The following is a 20,653-nucleotide window of genomic DNA, read 5'->3' on the forward strand; positions in this document are numbered from 1 at the left end:
GAAAAAGAGAAGATCCAAGAATAATTATGCTGAAAAAACAGCAATAGACTTTTATTGAAGGCAGAAAAAGAAAAAAACGTCAGCCTGAAGACAGAAAAACATTTTTGAAATTTCCCATAGAAAAAGGTAAAATGAAAAAAAGAAAAAGGTAAAATGAGCCATAAAAAAAGAATCATGATCAGTGACACTTGCTACAAATATTAACCCACTGTTTCTCTTGTCCCAAAAGTTTACCCATCCTGACCTTAGAGCCAAGCACACGCTAGAGTCAGGCAGCTTCTAGCAACTGAGATGTGCAGCTGCCTGTAGCAAAGCTTCCAGCACAAGCCCCTCACCTTAACCTCTCTAATATTTCCCTATCAGTATATCACAAAAGCACTGACCTTCAAGAAAAGTGAGTACGTGCTATATGCCAGATACCAAGCTAAGTATTATTTCATTATATGTATATGTATATTTGTGTATGTTTGTATATATATATTATAATTCTTATAAAAATCTTTGTGAATTAAGTACGACTACTCTCATTTCACAGATGAAGACCGTTCAATGTCACACAGTTGTTAAGCAGACCAAATTCAAACCAGTCTTCTAACAAAGCACAATCCTCTTTCTCTCAAGGCATCAACTACATGAAATGTGACTTAAAAGTTCCTGGCAATCTTTCAGGTACTCCTCACATCATGCGTAAGGCTAACTCTAAGCTATCCCTCTATGGCAGATGTTGTAGAATATTCAAAATTAAGATAAGACATTCACCAAGCTCCTTCTCTGCTAATGAGGGCCCTCTCTCTTTTATCTAAACTTCTAATTCCTCATTCATCAAACCCTAAGAAACAGGATTAAGTGAAATTTTTATTCTCAAATTTAGAGTCTGCAGTAGATAGAATAACAGCCCTCCAAGGATGCAGACATCCCTAGAACGTTCCTGGAACCTATGAATATGTTACATTACATGGCAAAAGGGACTTTGTAGATGTGATTCTGTTAAGAATATTGCGATGGGAAGATCATCTTGGATTATCCAAGTGAGCTAAAGAAATCACAAACATCCTCATAAGAGGAAGGCAAGAACAGTCAGAGAAGGCGATATGACAACAGAAGCAGAGGTCAGAAAGAGAGAGAGTTTTGAAGATGCAATGCTACTGGCTTTGAAATAGAGTAAGGGGCCAGGAGTCAAGGAATGCAGGCAGCTTCTAGAAGGTGGAAAAAGCAAGAAAATGAATCCTTCTCTAGTGCCTCCAAAAGGAATACAGCCTGCCAACACCTTGATTTTAGAACTTTTGATTTCCGGAACTGCAAGATAATAATATTTTAAGCCACTAAGTTTATGGTAACTGGTTATGGTAGCAACAGGAAACTAATACAGAGTTTCTATGTATTAATGCCTGAGAGTAAGAGGCAGCTCGGAGATTATCTTTCTGAAGATTAATTTTTTTAACTTAACTGTAGTATCCACTTGCAAATCTTTTCTCTTTTTAAATGTACTTTTAACATTGTTTTTGGTATATAACAACAAATCTAGGACAAAAATTATCCACAATGCCATCATTAAATTATTCTTTTCATTCTATCGTATTCTAGTTCTCTTCCTTCACCATACTCCATTTTTACATATTTGTAGTAATAGCAAGGAATGGATTTTATAGTCTACATTTTTACTAGGAACAATCCATGAGTTTTGGGGGGTTTTTTTGGTTTTTTGTTTTAATTAATTTATTTATTTATTTTGGCTGCGTTGGGTCTTTGTTGCTGCACGGGGTTTCTCTAGCTGCGGCGAGCGGGGGCTACTCTTCGTTGTGGTGCACAGGCTTCTCACTGCAGTGGCTTCTCTTGTTGCGGAGCACGGGCTCTAGACACATGGGATTCAGTAGTTGTGGCTTGTGGGCTCAGTAGTTGTGGATCGCGGGCTCTAGAGCTCAGGCTCAGTAGTTGTAGTGCACGGGCTTAGTTGCTCCGTGGCATGTGGGATCTTCCCGGGCCAGGGCTTGAACCTGTGTCCCTTGCATTGGCAGGTGGATTCTTAACCACTGTGCCACCAGGGAAGCCCCATGAATTCTTTTTTCCTTTTCATTTTGCTTCATTTTTTTCTGAGATCCTCCTAACCCTCTGTCTTCCAACCTCAGGTAAGCATCCTTTGCTGCTCCTACATTTCAAAAATACTCCTGCCTCAAGGTCTTTGTATGTTATTGTTGCTCACTCTACCTGTAATACTCTTCATTCAGCTAACCCCATGGCTCACTCATTCATTTCCTTTAGGTCTCTGCTCAGAATGTCACCTTAAGAGAAAATATCTGCAATACATGTACAATAATAAACAAGGACTGACACCCATATCTGTAATTCCTACAAATCTAAGAAAAAGAAAAAATAGGGGACTTCCCTGGTGACGCAGTGGATAAGACCCCATGCTCCCGATGCAGGGGGCCCGGGTTCAATCTCTGGTCAGGGAACTAGATCCCACATGCATGCCACAACTAAGGAGCCCTACAGTCACAACTAAGGAGCCCACCTGCTGCAACTAAGACACAGTGCAACCAAATAAATAAGTAAATAAATATTTTTAAAAATAGACAATCCAACAGAAAAACAGGCAAAAGACATGAAAAGGCATTTTATAAGAAGATAACCAAATGGCCTACATACGAAAAGATTATCAACCTCATTAGGAATAAGGAAAATGCAAATGAATTTAAACCACAATGAGATACCACTACACACTTATGAGATTTACAAAAATGTAAATGTCTGACAATACCGAGGGTTAGAGTAACATACACTGTTACAAAAGGAAATAGTTTGGCATTCTCTAGAAGGGCTGAGATACACATATTCTATAAACCAGAATTCTGAATCCTAGATATATCCTACAAAAATGCATTGATGTAAAACAAGGCATGTGTGCAAAAATGTTCATAGCAGCACTGTCCATAACAGACAAAATAGAAACTGCCCAAATATCTATCAACAGTAGGAATAAACTGTGATACACAATGAAATACCATATAATAAAAAAAGAAGAAACTACAGCTAGGTCAAAACAATATAGATGACAATTCTGAACAAAAACCACAAGAGAATACATATGGTATAATTCCACATATCTGAAACTCAAAAGAAAGGCAAAACTAAAATATATCACTTAAGAACAGGGAATTTCCTGGAGGTCCAGTGGTTAGGACTCGGTGCTCTCACTGCCAGGGGCTTGGGTTCGATCCCTGGTCAGGGAAATAAAATCTCGCAAGCTGCACAGTGCAGACCAAAAAAAAAGAAAAGAAAAGAAAGAAAACAAGGAAGTAATTGCATAAAATGTCAAGTCAATGGTTACCTCTGGTGGGAAGAAGAGAAGGGGGATATTCATTGGAAAGGGGCATGCTTTTGGCTTCCGGGAAGCTATCTTCAACATCCTTATCTAAGTGGTGGTTACAAGGTTGTTCACTTTATATGAAGTCAGTAAACTGTACATTTATGTTTTATATACTTATTAATATGTATTTTATGTCACAATAAGGTTAAATCACCATATCAGTGAGGCCTTCTCTGATTACCCAAAATAAAACAGTAATTCCTTCTCTGACTTCCATCTCCCTGAGCCAGTAGCTTTTTTTTGTTTTGTTTTTTCCTTTTTTTGGGGGGGATGTGTCACATGGCTTGTGGGATTTTAGTTCCCCGACCAGGGATTGAACCCGAGCCCTCCACAGTGACAGTGTGTAGTTACAACCACTGGACCACCAGGGAATTCCTAAGCCAGTAGTTTTTTTCCTCTATAGCCTTTGTCTTCACCTAACATAACTATGTATTTACTTCTTAATTAATTTGTTTACTGTCGTATCTCCTCCTGCATAAACAAGCACTTTGTTTTGTTCATTGCTATATTCCCAGCCATTAGAAGAGTACCTAGAATAAAATACACATTTACACTTCTCTCCATATGATCCAAAGCTGCCCTTCCTCTTTAAATTGTGTCTCTTAGTTTATGGTACCACCATCTCCCAAGCCAGAAAACTAAAAATCATTCTAGAGTCTTTGATTTTTCTCAAAATAGTCTCTAAGTCCCATCAATTCTACTTTTTAAATAACTCTCCTATTCATTCTCTCTGCTACTACCTTACTTTAGAGGGTTTTTTTGGGGGGGGTGGGGGGCAGGTAATTTCCACTTATTTTTTTTAAATGATTAGAAGATAAAACAGAAACATAATCTCTAGTTACAAATATAAAGTGGGTATGTATGTAGAACTATGCGTCAGTAGTTAAGATTGGCTAAGGCAGTCTCTGTTGCTAAAACAAAATTAAATTATAGTAAAAATCTCCATGAGTCCACATGAGTTCTTATGCACAGGGTCTCCCCCCAACCTCCATATTGTTCTTTTTTTTTTTTTTCCCACTTATCTTAGGCTTTCATAACATCTTTCATCTGTACTGAAATAGCCTCCTAGAGAGTTTACTTTCTTCAATCTGGCTTTCCTCCAATCTGTTTTTCACTTTGCAGCCAATATATTCTTTTCCCTACTTGAAACCAATCAGTCAGTGGCTCCCCAACTGCCCATAGGAAAAAATCCAGCCTCTAAGTGTAGCATTCAGGGCCTTTCATCAATTGGCCCTCACCTATCTCTCCAGGTTCATTTACCACCACTTCCTACCCCACACTTGTTTCAACAAAACTGAATTAGTTACAGTTCCCAAATACACCAAGTTGTGTGCATTTACTCAGGCTGCTACCTCTCTACTACCCCACCAGTAAACCAATCATTCCCTCTTCTATTTATACATTTTTCTATTACTATACTTAAAACATTCATTCAATCAATATTTACTATCTCTATGTGCCAGAGACAGTGCTAGGTACTGGAAACCCAGCAGTTAATTAAGGACTCAGCTCTTATCCTGATGGAACTGATAATCTAATAAAGACTAAAGATGCTAAACAACTAATTATAACTGTGGTTAAGGATTATAAAGTGGGTAATACAGTATACAAGGGAAATGTATGTTAGATGATAAACATGAGAAAGGGAGGAAGTTATAAAGAGAAGTACTACATGCATTTGTTTACATGTGGGTACTCCTTAATTACAGTCTGAGCTCCTTAAGGACAAGGATTATGCCATCTTTATATCACTAGTCAGGACAGTAAATAGTAACATACAGTAATGTGCATTGACTATATTACAAAGATCACTGCCCTGTTAACTCCTAGGCTAATACCCCTGGCCAGGCAAATGCAGTGATCTTATTGGCCAGGCCTGGGTCACGTGCCCACCCTTAAAGCCAATGGCTTAGATCAATTCTACCTAAGCCACACTGATTGCAAATAGGGGAGGAATGGTTCCAAGACAAAAATCAGGAAGCTGTTACCCAAATAAGAGGGAAGGAAAAACAAGAAAAAAAAAAAGAGGGAAAGGAAGCTGGACAGGCAAAAAACAGCCAGCAGTCCTCTCTTTAGTGGACATTGTAATTATCTCCTCAAAACCTGTCTTGTTCCCTCCCCACACTGGTAAGGAGTTTATGTGGGACTGACCCCTTCCCCAGCTCCAGGAGTAGGCCCTGATTACACACAGCAGTAGTTCTCAAAGTGTGGTCTGCAGACCAGCCAAATCAGTAACATCTGGAAACTTGTTACAAATACAAATTTTTAGAACCCAAACCTACTGAATCAGAAACTCTGGGGGTAAGGCCTAGCAATCTGTGTTTTTACAAGTCCTCCAGGTGGTTCTGATGCACTCTCAAGTTTACCAGACAGAGAAAGCTACAATTAATAGTTCAAGGAATCCAGATTTTAAGACAGTGATCCTTTGAGACACAGGAATAGTCTAAGTAGTGACAAACTCAGGATTTCTGTGTTATATTTGTGGGAAGCATCCTTTTTTCCCACCCAGAATTGAGGAAACATGTAGTCCCAGGAGCCACAGGCAATCATCTTGTACTACCAGGGAAGCCAGCCTGAGGAAAAAACTGATATAGGGGAGAGCCAAGAGAAATGCAGAAAAACAGGGCCAAAGCCTGACAGTCTTAATCAAACCCAGCCAGGGACCCCCATTCCCTTTTTTTTTTCAACTGAAGTATAGTTGATTTACAATGTTGTGCTAATTTCTGCTGTACAGCAAAGTGACTCAGTTATACACATATATACATTCTTTTTTTATATTCTTTTCCATTATGGTTTATCCCAGGAGATTGGATATAGTTCCCTGTGCTATACAGTACAACCCTGTTTATTCCCTCATCCCCTTTCAACTTTTCAACTACACAAACCCATAAATTCTCTTTGCTTACACCAATTTGAGTTGGGCTTTTTGCTACTGAAACTAAAAAATCCTGATATCCATTACAACAAGTTACATGTCTATCCCTACACATCTATCTCCATGGGGAGAATGTACTAGGAAATAGTGTCTATTCAACTGTCCAGCCTCTCTCTAAATTAGGCTTGGCAAACTTAAAAAATAAAAACACAAGACACCCAGTTAAATTTGAATTCCAGATAAACAATGAATAACTTTCTAGTATAAATATGTCCCAAATATTGCATGGGACATACTGAATGTATTTTATCTGGCAACTCTACTCTAAATGCCCATTGTTGATCCCTAGGAATCAAAAGAGAGGCCCACGTCAATCTCAGTCAGACAGAAGTGATAACTTCTCTTACATAGTTCATGACTACTAGGAAAAAGACTAAACTCCCAAGTCCTGAGCTAACATCCTACAACAGGTCTGAACTACCTGATTGTCTTAAGGAAACTTCTTTCTAAAAGTCAAACATGTTATACCCTCTATGGCAGAGAAGTGTGACAAAATGAAATATGTTGCTATATGAGTATTCATAGCTTCTTTTCTTTACTCCCTTGGTTCCTGGCCCTTATTATACAGATCAGAGTAATGAAATAGGCAAAGGAGAGAGCTGAAAGGGAAACAGGTACTCCTGGAAGAGAAACTAATAAGTTTGAGAAAGGGAGGAAAGAAACAAAAACAATGAGACTGTTCAAGTTGCTATAGAGTCTGGCAAGTTTTAAAAGAGAGAAGGAAGTTTGGGATTAACTGTGCAAAGATACTGATCAAAAATGGAGAAATCAGGGACTTCCCTGGTGGTCCAGTGGTTGCGACTCCGAGCTCCCAATGCAGGGGGCCTGGGTTCGATCCCTGGTTGGGGAACTAGGATCCCACATACCACAACTAAGCCCATGTGCCACAACTACTGAGCCCGTGCACTGCAACTAGAGAGCCCGCACGCCACAACTACTGGGCCCACGCACTCTAGAACCCACATGCTGCAACTAGCAAAGCCCACATGCTGCAACTAGAGAGCCCGTGCATTACACCTAGAGAAGCCTGCGCGCTGCAACTAGAGAAGCCCACGCGTGCTCTAGAAGCACACTCTAGAGCCCGCGCACCACAACTAGAGAAGCCCATGTGCCGCAACTAGAGAAGCCCATGCGCCACGATGAAGACCCAGTGCAGACAAAATTAATTAATTAATTATTTTTAAAAAGATACTCTTAAAAAAAATGGAGAAATCAGATTTTAAGTAGTAATGCAATATGGTATGAATGTAATCCCCTTTGGCATTTTTGAGAAGCTGGAATAAAGATTTAAATTACTTTTCAATTCAATTTAAATGTTAGGCTGGTGCTTCATCTGAATGGAACAGAGGCGATATGTCACAAAGCATCCCAGCTTAATAATAAAAATAATAACAACAACAGATACCTGCTCTAGGTGTCTAACATGTACTGATTCATGTAATTCTCACAACAACCCTACAATGGGGTTAATATTCTTCTCCCTGCTATACAGATTAGGAAACCGTCCAGGGTCACAAACCAGAAGTGGACAGGGCTAGAAATGGAAATCCAAGCAGCCCGAGTTCAGAGCTCCTAAACACTGAGCAACACTTCCCTATTTCAAAGCAATGTCTACACTCAAGCACTTAAGCATTCCACTAATAAAGCAAAAACACATAAATATAGTTTAATTATTCTAAAACACTAACAACTTTAGCACATAAAGTAAAATGACACATATATGGCATGGCTTCCTTCTCTTTAATTTCTTCTCCCCTTCAAAGCCCACCATAGAAACTTAGAACTTTAAGATAATTTTCTTTTCAAAGTTACTTTTGAAATTAAATTATAGTACAGTCTAGATTTATACAGTAATGTTTATCAAAGCAACTTATGAGTAAGCCTTCATCAAATAACTAAGGCCACATATTATGCTGCTTTGCACTCAGATGGCAGAGATTAGAAATTATAACACTTCAAAAAAGAGAAAAATCCATCCAAAATATATAGTTTTGACATAATTTTAAAAGCTAAATCTTTTCATCACTAAAGCATACTTAAAGCTAAGAAATTAGAAAATAATTAAGTCAGTTTAGAAATGACAAGCTACATAACTGGTCATAATATTCAGAATCCAACTACTTTCACCACCTCCTCAGCGTCCACCCTTGTCCAAGCCACCACCATCCCTCAGCTTGTTTATTGCAGTAGCTTCCTAACCAGTTTCTCCACTTCCACCAGCAGCCAGAATCATCCTTTTAAGCCAGGAATCATAATACATCACTGTTCAATACCTTGGATGGCTTCTCATCACAGTTAAGGTTTTTTTAATTGAAGTATAAGTTGATGTACAAGTTACAGGTGTACAGAATAGTGATTCACAATTTTTAAAGGTTATATTCCATTTATAGTTATAAAATATTGGCTATATTCCTCAGTCAAGTTTTAAAAGCCAAAGTTCTTACAATGTCCTACATGGTCTTCCCCACCATCCACACCATTACTTGTTTTGAAATCTTACTAGTTTCCCTTCATTCCACTCCAACCACACTAGCCTCGTAGACGATCCCTGAATACATGACACACACGCTCCTGCCTCAGAGTAAGTCATATGGTATCCCCTCTACCAGGCACACTCCCCTGCCCTCTCAGCTCCCATATATCCACCTGGCTAGCCCCCTCATTTCCTTTAGGTCAGGCCCTCCCTGTCCTATTATTTAAAATAGCAGGTCCCCCACCCAGCACTCTCTTTTTGTTCTCTGCTTTTTCTCCATATCATTTATTACCATCACTATGTATTTCACTTATGAATTTGTTTATTCTTTGCTCTCTCCCCTCCCTTAAAAACGTATACTCCAAAAAAAAAAAATGTATACTCCATGAATACAGTGAGCTTTGCTGTTCTGTTCACTGCTATACCTAGAACACTATCTGGCAATCAAATATTTGTTGAAAAACATGAATTAATCAATACACACGAACAAAAACATTTTTGGATGCTTAATATGGTCTGGGCACGTTAGCTGCTTTACAGTTGTTAATTCTCACAACAATCCTACTGAAGTAGGGACCATCATCATCCCCATTTTTTAGGTGAGGAAACCAAAACACAGAAAACATAAGTAAATTGCTCAATGACATATGCTAGGAAGTGGCAGAGGCACAATCTGAACTCAGGCAATCTGATTCCAGAACCCTCTCTCTTAACAGCCCCACTATATTGCCTCTAAATTTCTAACTAGTTAATACATTTTAATTGAAATGTATGGGTTGATCTATGGGTTACTTTAAGTGTCCTAACTTTTAACGTCAGTCATTCAAATCATAAATCATTCTACAAGTCCAAGGCTTCATATACCAAACTTACTTAATTTACTAAACTTTGAAATTTGGAGTTTACAGTTTTACAAAATTCTCTCTTCACACTCATTTACTTGATATACTAATATACTCTATTCCAACACCTACATGACTCAAGTAAGGAAACCGTCAACCAGAGAAGTTAGCTTCCTCATCTTCTAGAAAGCAACTGGTAAGATAGGAAAAGGCCTGTCTTATATTTAACTATCAGTACTATGTGACCCTGTGAATTCCAATTTATAAAATGAAAATGGGTTTCATAATACATCACTATACTAATTAGATTTTAGTTTTGAAAAAGAAAAACAAATTAACTCGCTAATTCTTTTCATTTCCAAACACAGAGACGAGAACTTTGAAAGAGCTATGGTTCTCCAAATTACCTTCCAGATTGGCCACTGTTGTTTGCCTACCTAGAATTCATCCCCTCCTTCTTCCTTCCTAATAGAATCCTTCCCCAGTATAATGCCTCAGGGGAAGTCAACACCACTCCAGATTCAGGCACAAACTCAGTTAGTTTGATAGTAATCACTATTGAACCATTCCTGATGGGTTGAGGAATGGACATACTACCCAATTCTGGCCAAAAAGGTCTGAAAGAAGCCTGCTAGAGGCTTTTGGAGAAAGTTTCCTCTCTCTGTAAATAGAGGCACAGGAAGAGACATCTTCCTTCTTTTAGAAGTTGTGTGTATGGATGTGATGCCTGTAAGCCTATCCCATGGAGAGCAGCAGAACTGAGCAATGGAAAGAATATGGGTTTTTACTGACATTGTTGAATTTCTGTAATCAACCAATGCTGAAGCCTATTATATGAGAAGATAAAATTTCTTATTTCTTAAGCCATGTTGAATTAGGTTCTGCTGCTTACAGCTGAAAACATACTAACTACATACTTTTTTATGAAACATATCCCAGGACTAACCTCAGAAAAAAAAGTTTGTGGTTAAATAGAATTAGTTCAATAAATATGCTATATCCCTACAAATGAATACAATCCTATTATTTAAAATGATATTGACATGAATAGTTATTGTCATGGGAAAGTGTTCATGACAAATTAAATGAAAAAAAAGCAGGTGTTGGGCTTCCCTGGTGGTGCAGTGGTTAAGCACCCACCTACCAATGCAGGGGACACAGGTCCAATCCCTGGTCCGGGAAGATCCCACATGCCGCAGAGCAACTAAGCCCATGTGCCACACTACTGGCCTGCGCTCTAGAGTCCATGAGCCACAACCACTGAGCCCATGCACCACAGCTACTGAAGCCCACGCGCCTAGGGCCCATGCTCTGCAACAGGAGAGGTCACCACAATGAGAAGCCCTTGTACCGCAACGAAGAGAAGCCCCAGCTCACCGCAACTAGAGAAAGCCCATGCGTAGCAATGAAGACCCAATACAGTCAAAAATAAAAATAAATTAAATAAACTTTTTTTAAAAAGCAGGTATTTAACTGGGTGAAAGGTATATGGGAATTCTCTGTACTACTTTGCAACTTTTCTGTAAATCTAAAACTATTCTCAAATGTAAAAGTTTGTATAAATACCTTAAAAAGCAGATATTTACAGTACTGTCTCATTTGAATTTGAAATGAGAAATACACACGTGAAAGAATATATCTAAAGGTGATCACAGTGGTTATTCTGTGTGGTAGGATTGGGAGCTCTTACTTTCTTCTTTTTACTTATCTGTATTTTTTATCTTTTCTACAATGACTATGTAGTATTTTTGTAGTGCTTTTAATAAGAAAAATAAAATTTATCTTAAACTATCTTTAAAAAAAGGTTTGTAGCTAATTCTACAAATGCATATTAGAAGTTCAACATGAATTATACCATACTGAGTGACTCAGCTGTAGAGTTAGAAAGTTAAAAAGGATACATGTGAAAGAACGAACTCTAAAACAGTATTCTTCTACCACAATCATTTCAATAAGGCCTTCTCCAAAACAATTTATACACAAATTTTAAATTTTGACTCATGATTGAATTTATTTTTTCTTAAGTTTAAAAAAAAAGAAACTAGGGAATTCCCTGGTGGTCCAGTGATTAGTACTCGGCACTTTCACTGCCATGGCCCGGGTTCAATCCCTGGTCGGGGAACTAAAATCCTGCAAGCCACGTGGCACAGCCAAAAAAAAAAAAGAAACTATAACAATAAGTATTTAAGATTACATAGCTACATGCTCTGGATTTGTTGCCCTATACCCTAACACACGGGTAGACAACTAATCTGGTCCACAAACAGAACATCAGACAGGAAATCCAAGGCTGGATAATGGCGGATGGTATGACATCATGGTGTTGACTTTGGCTTTGTGTTGGCCCATATTCACAGGGCACAGGGCAGTTTTTATATTAACGTGGGACATGCAAAATGGTATGATCTGGCAGGCTGGACCTAGCCTACTGACTCTTTTATTAAAAAAATTAGATAACCCTCTTACTTTATATGAACTTACAAATAATACACAAGGAACAAAGAATATACCATATATGGGCAAACAATTTGGAAACTGATTTATAAGGCTCTATGCTTGACTTTACCTTGCTATCCCAAGTCAGGTCCTACACAATCTAAATTTAATTGGGATAGTAACACATTAAGTAAATTAAATCTACATTTAACCCAATACTGTGTTAAAACTAGCCTAAGAAACTTTCAGAAACTTACTACTCACTTTAATTGTTCCAAATTTCAAATGTGACTTTTACATGAAACCATAAAATTTTGCTGATAACATTAAGTATTGGAATTTTTCATTATTTCTTTTGTTAGAATAAATTACCTTTATAAGTTTAAAGGTCACATGTTGATAATAAATAATATCAATATTTTGAAACAAGTCACAAATGAAGCTGGTTGGGTCCACAGGTCTAAGATTTAACAAAATATTTGGACACTGGGTATTTAGAGAAAAAAAATAGATACAAAAGAAATATGACAGCTTGACCTCAAGCAGCTTACCGTGTTGGGGAGATAAATTATATTCACAAAATAATTAATGCCATAATATAACATGATTTTGTGTCAAAATAACAGACCTTAGCCCTAGATAATTAAGGGGTTCAGTGCTAGAATTTTCAGAGGAAGAAAAAAAGGAAGAAGGACTTGCAAAGGATCCTGATTTGAAGATGGGGTGGGATGGGCATAATCTAACACAAGAAGCGGCATAACCAAAAGGCTGGAGGTGGAAATAAGCAAGGTATATTGAGGGGATAAGCAAGGTATATTGAGGGGATAAGCAAGGAATTGGGCAAGATGAGAAATGAGAATAGAGGAGTAGTAATTAAGTTGGAAATGTAAATTGGAACCATATTACTAAAGACTATGTAAGCCAAGTTTAAGAATATAGCCTCTGCTTAAAGGAAATGGAGAGCTGCTAATTATTTCTAAATAGAGCAGTAAGACGATGAAAATAACATTTCTGTAGGATTAACCTGGCTGAAGAATTCAGGATGAATTTAGGGGGGAGGGGAAAAAAATTAGAAATAAAGCAATCACTTAGGAGGCACTGATTAGGAGGCATTAGAGTCAGGCAGACAGACCTGCTCTGCTACTTGCTGGCTGTGAGGCACTGAATAATTTACTAAACACATTTATGCCTCAGTTTCCTGTCTGTAAAGTGGGATACTAATAGTGCTTATTTTATAAGGTTGTGGTATGGCTAAAGGAAATACTACATATGAAAGCATTTAACATAGCGCTTGTTCTGTAATAACTACTCAACAAATGTTGGCAACAATTACCGTATTACAAACCATTTCAAAGGCTAGGTGATGAGGAACAAGGGCAATAGAAACTAAAAAGAAAGGATGACTTGAGTCATATTTCCATAGACTCATGAGATGTTATAACTAGAAAAGACCCTAGAGAATTCTTCCAAAAACAAAACGGCCCCAGTTTAAATGTCAAGGATGAGACAAGAATGGAGCAAGATAGCTCAAGAGGTTTTGACTGCAAGAGTGTCCAAAGCAGTAGAGTTAAGATAATTAAATATTATCAATATCTTTAAGAGGGACTTTCCTGGCGGTCCAGTGGTTGAGACTTCGCCTTCTGGTGCAGGGGGTGAGGGAGCTAGGATTCCTCATGCCCCGCAGCCAGAAAACCAAAACATAAAAACATTGTAACAAATTCAATACAGACTTTGAAGGTGGTCCACATCAAAAAAAAAAAATCTTTAAACAAAAATATGCTTTAAAATATAAGCTACAATGAACTGAATATATAACATGTGCCAAACACTGTGCTAGATTATGATATAGTACTTCTAATTCCCAGAACAACTGTGAAAGGTACGTATTAGTTCAATTTTACAAAAGAGAAAATGGATGCTCACAGAGGTTAAGCACTAGGCACGTAACCTTGGGCAGAGTAAGAAGCAAAGCTAGGTATGGGACCCATACCATCTGTTTCCAAAGCCTGTGTTCTTCCTACTACATTCAGGCTGCATCCCCCTTTAATATCAATAAAAATTATATCATATCACACAGACATATTTGTAATTATTTTTCTATCTACTTTGTTAAATATGGTGACCATAAACATGTCCAATCTTTTCTACATTCTAAGATAAATATAAAAAATGAGAATAAATTTTAAAAGCATTATAAAATGAAGACTTACCATATTTCTAATGAAACATAGTTGGATATACTATAAACTATAATATATTAAATGAAAGCAATGACTAATCTTTTTCAATAAGAACATGCAGAAAAAGTTGGCATGGCTTTTTACATCATTTGATGATATTAACATTTGTCCCATACTACAGCATCATTAAAAAGTGACACGTAGCTCATAAAAGAAATACCTTACTACACATAGGAGAAGCATTTTACATAAGATGAATCCATCAAATGTTCAGAGTTATAAAGAAAAATTACACAGAAGCAGAATGCTCAGTCTGCTAATAGTAAGGACCACATGGTGGCAGGTGACCTATTTCTTCAGTGTTGCTTCTCAGCAGATATTTTCTTCAACCACAGGGCCAGTATGCTAGTTCTCCACCAGAATGTTACTTAATCTAAATTTTACCAGGATGAAAATACCAAGTATGCCAAAGCAAGAACGTTTCCTGAAACAACCTTTTCATTTGGCTTCAAAAAAGTCAGAAGATACTTTACTGGGTTGGCCATCAAACTATGTAGTCAAGTAACTACTAAACCAGTACTTCTCAAAGTGTAGTCCAGAGACCAATGAGAGTCCCCAAGACCTTTTCAGAAGGTCCAACAGATCAAAAATACTTTCAGAATGTCACTAAGACATTACTTGCCTTCTGTACTCTCATTCATTCACAACTGTGTAGTGGAGTTTTCCAGAGGCTATGACCTGTGGTATCTCAACAGACTGAATAGAGGAACAGACTTAGGAATTTACATGTCTTCCATTTAAGCCAGACATTAAAGATTAAAAAGCCAGACATTAAAGTTATTTGCAAAAACATAAAATGATGCCACTCTTCCCATTTTTTTGTTTGTTTTTTGGGAAATATAGCTATTTTCTCATTTTAAAGTTATGTTAACATATAATGCTTTATTATTTCTAAATGAATTAAATATTTTTAACTTCTCAGTTTTATTCTAATATAAATTTCAATAGATACAACCCACTTAAACAGAAACTCTTTGGGATCCTCAATAATTTTTAAGAGTATAAAAGGGGTACTGAGGGCTTCCCTGGTGGCGCAGTGGTTGAGAGTACGCCTGCCAATGCAGGGGACACGGGTTCGTGCCCCGGTCCGGGAAGATCCCACATACCGCGGAGCGGCTGGGCCCGTGAGCCATGGCCGCTGAGTCTGCGCGTCCGGAGCCTGTGCTCCGCAATGGGAGAGGCCACAACAGTGAGAGGTCCGCGTACCGGGAAAAAAAAAAAAAAAAAAAGAGGGTACTGAGATTAAAAAAAAAAAAGAGAACCACTTTTCTAGACCTTCCTGTATTTATGTTTTGCCAAACAATTAAATTTTTAATTTTCTAGTGACCACTGAGGAGATGTTGCTGCCGTACAGATTATTTCAGAAATTTGTCTTAATAAGAACAAAAAAAGTCTACAGACAATCTGAAAAAGAATTGTATCCATTAGTTTAAAAAATAAATCATTTATTACATCTCCTCAAAATAAATACAATAACAATGTCAAAACTAAAGTGCAAGCTAATAGACCACTATCTATAAGCTCTGGGCATGAGTTTATGATCAGTTATGTACTGGTAATCCTCCAATAGCCCCTATACCAAAAACAGGGCTCTCTGAGAGGCCTATCCGGCAACTGTTCTGTTATGGAATAATCCTGATTCCCAAATCACAACAGGACTAACTGAGATGCTTAAAAGCAATTCTCTGTACCATAATCTTAACATCTCCAAAATAAAAAGTTTTGTTTCATCTAAACAGTTCAGTATTTCCCAGTATTTCTGGGAAATACATAAACATTAAGACACCAAAGTCCCATCTGGATCCAATCCTTACGTTGTCAATAAATTGTAATAGATGTAGCAATCCATGCAGTTATTAGAAACCTTCAGGATGCAGGGTAATGGTAGTTTTTGAAAATACAGGCTGGAGGGAAACACCTTTCAATACTAGTTTTTGAGGCTGCTGGAAGCAATAACAGATAAAAACTTCACATTTATGCTTCAGTCTAAAATTAAAATGAAAGCCATACTTTGAAAACTGTAATATTAATATTATAGTTAAGGAACCTAAGTCAACAACTGTTTAATTTGAAAGTTACTTAACCCTAGGCTATTGCAATAGCCAAGAAATAAGGTGACCAAAGACCTTAAGTAGAAAAGCACTTAAAGGCTAGAAAGAAATGATGCTCCTTAGGTATTCATTAATTCACATATTTATTAAATTGTCTACTACTTGCAAGACCTTGAGCAAACTAAGAAGCTCATAAGCTGGTGGGAAGATAATTCCAAAGGGGGAAGTATACATAAATAAATGCAGAAGCTACTCTAGACAGAATGGAAGAAGTTCTATCTGAGAAGTGCTAGAAGAGGGAGGGAAGGATGTCTCCTAACAGAAGGGATCATGGAACATACATTCTGGCATAGAAGGCATCTCACCAGGCCCTTAACATATATAAGATTCCAACCCAAAGTGAAAGGCATCCGAGGAAGAGGAAAACACACACAGTAAGGAACAGCAAGTATAAAATAGCTTCCACAGAACTTGTGATGGACTCCAGGAGGAGAAAAGACTGGAATATTAGGCTGGAAGCAAAAATAAAGGGACTTACATGACAGGATAAGCAAGAAAGGGCTTTTTTCCAGTAGGCAAAGGGAAGCCATTGGACGGTTTTTAAAGTCATCGGAAGATTTACCATTGGAAGGTAAATCATCAGATGATATTTAAATAATACTGTGGATTGGACAGAGTAGAAACGGGGAGAACAGTCAGTGCACTATCACACCAGTCCAGGCAGGAAATAAGAGCTTGATCTGGGACAGGAACTAGGAAAAAGGCAGATACAAGACATGCTGCAACCTCTTCACTAAAAATTAACTTAGTTTTAAATGTTTTGAAACTTAATTTACCACACAAAACAAGGTTGTTCACATTATTTACATTACACTTTTACTTCACTTCATAGGCAATACTTCAGCATACTCAAGTGTGCTTCCTTTTTAAAAAGCTGTAAGGAATAACTAACTGTATTCTACATTAAGACTATAAAATGGGTAATAAAGAGCAGCATAACCATACTTTCAATATTCTGACTAGAATCACAGTATGCAAAATTTCTTTTAACGATGAACATTTTAAACTCAAAAGTTTATTTCCATGGAATACACAAAGTTTGGATCAGAATTTTCTATACAATCTTGTAAGACCCACACTACTACATAATAGTTCACTTTTCTTAAAATCATTTCTGGACAACTCAACTCAACTCGGTCTACACTTCTACCAGGCCCATATTTTTCAAATATTAGTGCCTTCTTCATTTTCTCCCCTCCTCCCCACTCACCTCTCCGCCCAACAAATTCCCTTTGTATGTCTGCAAGGCAAGATACTATGTGATACAGTATGATTCTAAGGCAGTTCGAATATATAATTCTTACAGTAACAGAAATCTAGAATTATTAACCTTACTTTTTACAGGAGAGGAACCAATGATGTACTAAATTTCCATTTATGTGAATGATAAATGCATCTAATAGAAATGATGCTTTACCATTAGGGGGAAACAAAGGGGGAAATACACACAATAGATGGGTGGCAAATCTCACAAACTTTGCAAAATACAAAAAAAGCTGCATCTGGATTGCAGTCACAATTATAAAAGCAAATAAAGAAGGCTCCAAAATGAAGGGAAAAGAAAAAATTCTAAGTGATCATTAAGAGTGAAAAAGGTTGATTCAATATTAGTACTAGTTTTTAATGTAACATCATTTAACACTCTATCTCTCAAAAAAAAAGAGGATAATTCACTGTTCACAAGGACACAGGAAATAATTTCTACATACATCCTATAAGACAGTTATACTTCATTACACTTTCATGGGCTCAAATCCTTTCAAAGGCTTCCAAAAACACATAGTCTTATGATAACTGAGATTCCCCAATGACACACAATTTATTCTATAGGCTTAGCTATAACACATTTTTTAAAGACATAACGAATTCATCCTCAACAAAAATAGTCACAAAGGCCCTCTACTTATTCAAAAATCATTACATAAAGCGCTGTCTATAACTGCAAACAGGGTTTGAAAATCTGACAGCTAATAATCATAAAATGGGGTAGACTTTAAAGAAAAAAAATTACCCAACTTTTCCATTTTTCCTTCCTTTTCCTTTCCTACCAGATACACAAAATGTCTGTAAGGATCTCAGACAAAGCTCTAAAGTAAAAATACAGTGTATGTGTACTTTACATTATGTATACTCAAACCTATCTCACATATGTACACATCACATATATTCACACAAAAAAGGTTTCTCCTTTTTTTACGCTAAGAATTGAAGTTACGTTAAATTCTATCCCATAAATGAAGTTAAATCACCATAAATTAAAGAGTAATAAAATAGGGCACGTAGATCTGAGTGACTATATTCTGAAAAGAAAAACCTGAGACTAAGGCCTTGACTGAATAAAAACGCCCAATCCCTGAAAATCACTAACCGGCATTCGGTTTCCGTGAGAGAAAAAGGGGGTCTTAAAACGAATCATCACATAGGTAACCCAGTTTCAGAAGTTAACGAACGTAAAACACAGCGAACCAAAGAAAACAAACGTACGAAATGACAAGCTTTAAAGAATTTCCCCAAAGGGAAAGACTGACTTCAAGACTGGGATATAAAGCATCCTTTGCAGGTAGAAGAATCTTTAATTGAAAAAGAAAAAAAAGGGGGGGTGGCGGTGGTGAAGGGTACGACAAAAAACCGAACGACAAGCAAAGGCAAAGAAGTAAAAGAAACGGGTCTCTCCTCCCATCCCCCACCCCAGCCCCCACCCCCACTCTCACAGGACAATAGGATCGGGGTCCTAACTGAAAACTTTAAACGTGTAAACCAGAAGCAGTTTTACTGCAGCTCTAACTGCAAATCTGCCCCTCATCCCGAACCTAGTTCACCCAAGAATACTTCTGCCCTGAAAACATCACCAAGGTTTTGTTAAACACAAATCAGACCCATCACAAGATTCTCTTTTTTTTCTCCCAAGTACCTGGAGGATCCATTTCAATATAAAATATCAGTTCTGTCGAATAGGGCATCATCACCTCCCTCCAGTCTGCGTCATCGCGGTCCATACTCCACACCGTATTGTACATCGCGCTGTCAGGGGCAGGTCGTCAGGAAATATATAGAAAGCATATATTTTTTTTTATCTGCTATTTAAAAATCTAAAAATATATATCTGTAAAAGTCCCACTCGGAAATGTACTTCGGGGTTTCCAACGGCCGGTACAAGTCCAGCCAAGTACCAGGACAAGGACGGGGTCCTTTTCCCCTCTCCTGCTTTGGCAGCCAGCAAAATGCCCCCCGAACGTTCAATCTACGGGCTCTTCTCCTCGAAGGGGTACAGAAAGGCTTGGGGGGCGGAGGGCAGAAGTGTTAAAAAGCGGCTTCCCCAAAATCCCTCCTACACAGTCGTTCTCCAAAGAGAAAAGCTCCCACCGCCTTCAAATCTTTCCGCGGAAGCCACTTTTGTGTCCTTCGAGAGAGGGAGAACAGAGAGGGGGGGAAAAAGAACGCGCTGGGAGAAAGGTGGGTAAGTGACAAAGGAAGGCATAAAAAGGAGGTTGGGTATTGCGTTCAAGTTTCGGGGTCCCACTGGTCTGCGGGGAGAAATCCCCTCAGGGGCCAGGACTCGGGCTCCGGTCCGGTCGGGCTAGGAACCGAAGCTGCTGCAGCCTGGGGATGGGGGCCCGTCCGAGTGTCCAGTTATCTCTGCTTGGCCGTGCGCTCCCGCCCGGCTGCAAGCAAGCTCGCCAGCGCCGGCTCCCCTCACGCTCTGCCCTGACTCAAGCCACTAGAGTTTCATTTTAACGGCGCGGAGGGGGGACACCCTCCCCCGCCCCCACGCTCTCCCGCTGAGGCGCCACCTAACCGCGCCGAGCAGGGGGGATGGCCAGCATCGCCACTGCCCCTTCCACTCTATTCCGCCTCGAATGTTGGGGTTTCTGTCAGGTGCCTGAAAGACTGTTTAAGAAGCTGTCCTCCGCCTCGGCTATCAACTCTCCCCACCGCTCCCTAGGCCTCGGCTCCTTAACCCTCCAACCTTTCTCCCCCCAGCCTCAATCAGAATGGTAGGGCCCGGGCGCTGGCCACTCGCCAGGAGTCAGTGCCGGGAGCACGCGAGCCGCGCGGGGAGGGAGAGGCGAGAGGGGAGGGGGGGGGAAAATGAGAGGATGAAGTGGCTGGTGATTGGCTGAGCCTGGTTGCCGGAGCCCGGAGCCTGCGTCTTTTGTCTGCCTTGCTCCAGCTGAGGAGCGGGAGACGGCTGCGCGCCCCAAGCGAGCCAATCAGGAGCCAGCCGGCGCCGGCCGGTGAGGCGGCGATT

At 38.8% G+C, this 20,653-nt stretch overlaps 1 protein-coding gene across 1 annotated transcript in view; it reads right to left on the bottom strand.

The window, feature by feature from the left end:
* Window positions 1–20,086, bottom strand: part of PIK3R3 (phosphoinositide-3-kinase regulatory subunit 3) — an 82,108-nt gene extending 62,022 nt beyond the window's left edge. Inside the window, exon 1 of the mRNA XM_060004718.1 lies at window positions 19,316–20,086. Within this exon, the coding sequence (XP_059860701.1) occupies window positions 19,316–19,421 (106 nt within the window). The 5' untranslated portion in view covers window positions 19,422–20,086. The remainder of the gene's footprint in view (window positions 1–19,315) is intronic.
* Between the last annotated feature and the right edge of the window lie 567 nt (window positions 20,087–20,653).

The sequence above is a fragment of the Delphinus delphis genome, chromosome 1 (assembly GCF_949987515.2).
Source record: "Delphinus delphis chromosome 1, mDelDel1.2, whole genome shotgun sequence".
In the NCBI taxonomy this organism is placed as follows: Eukaryota; Metazoa; Chordata; class Mammalia; order Artiodactyla; family Delphinidae; genus Delphinus; species Delphinus delphis.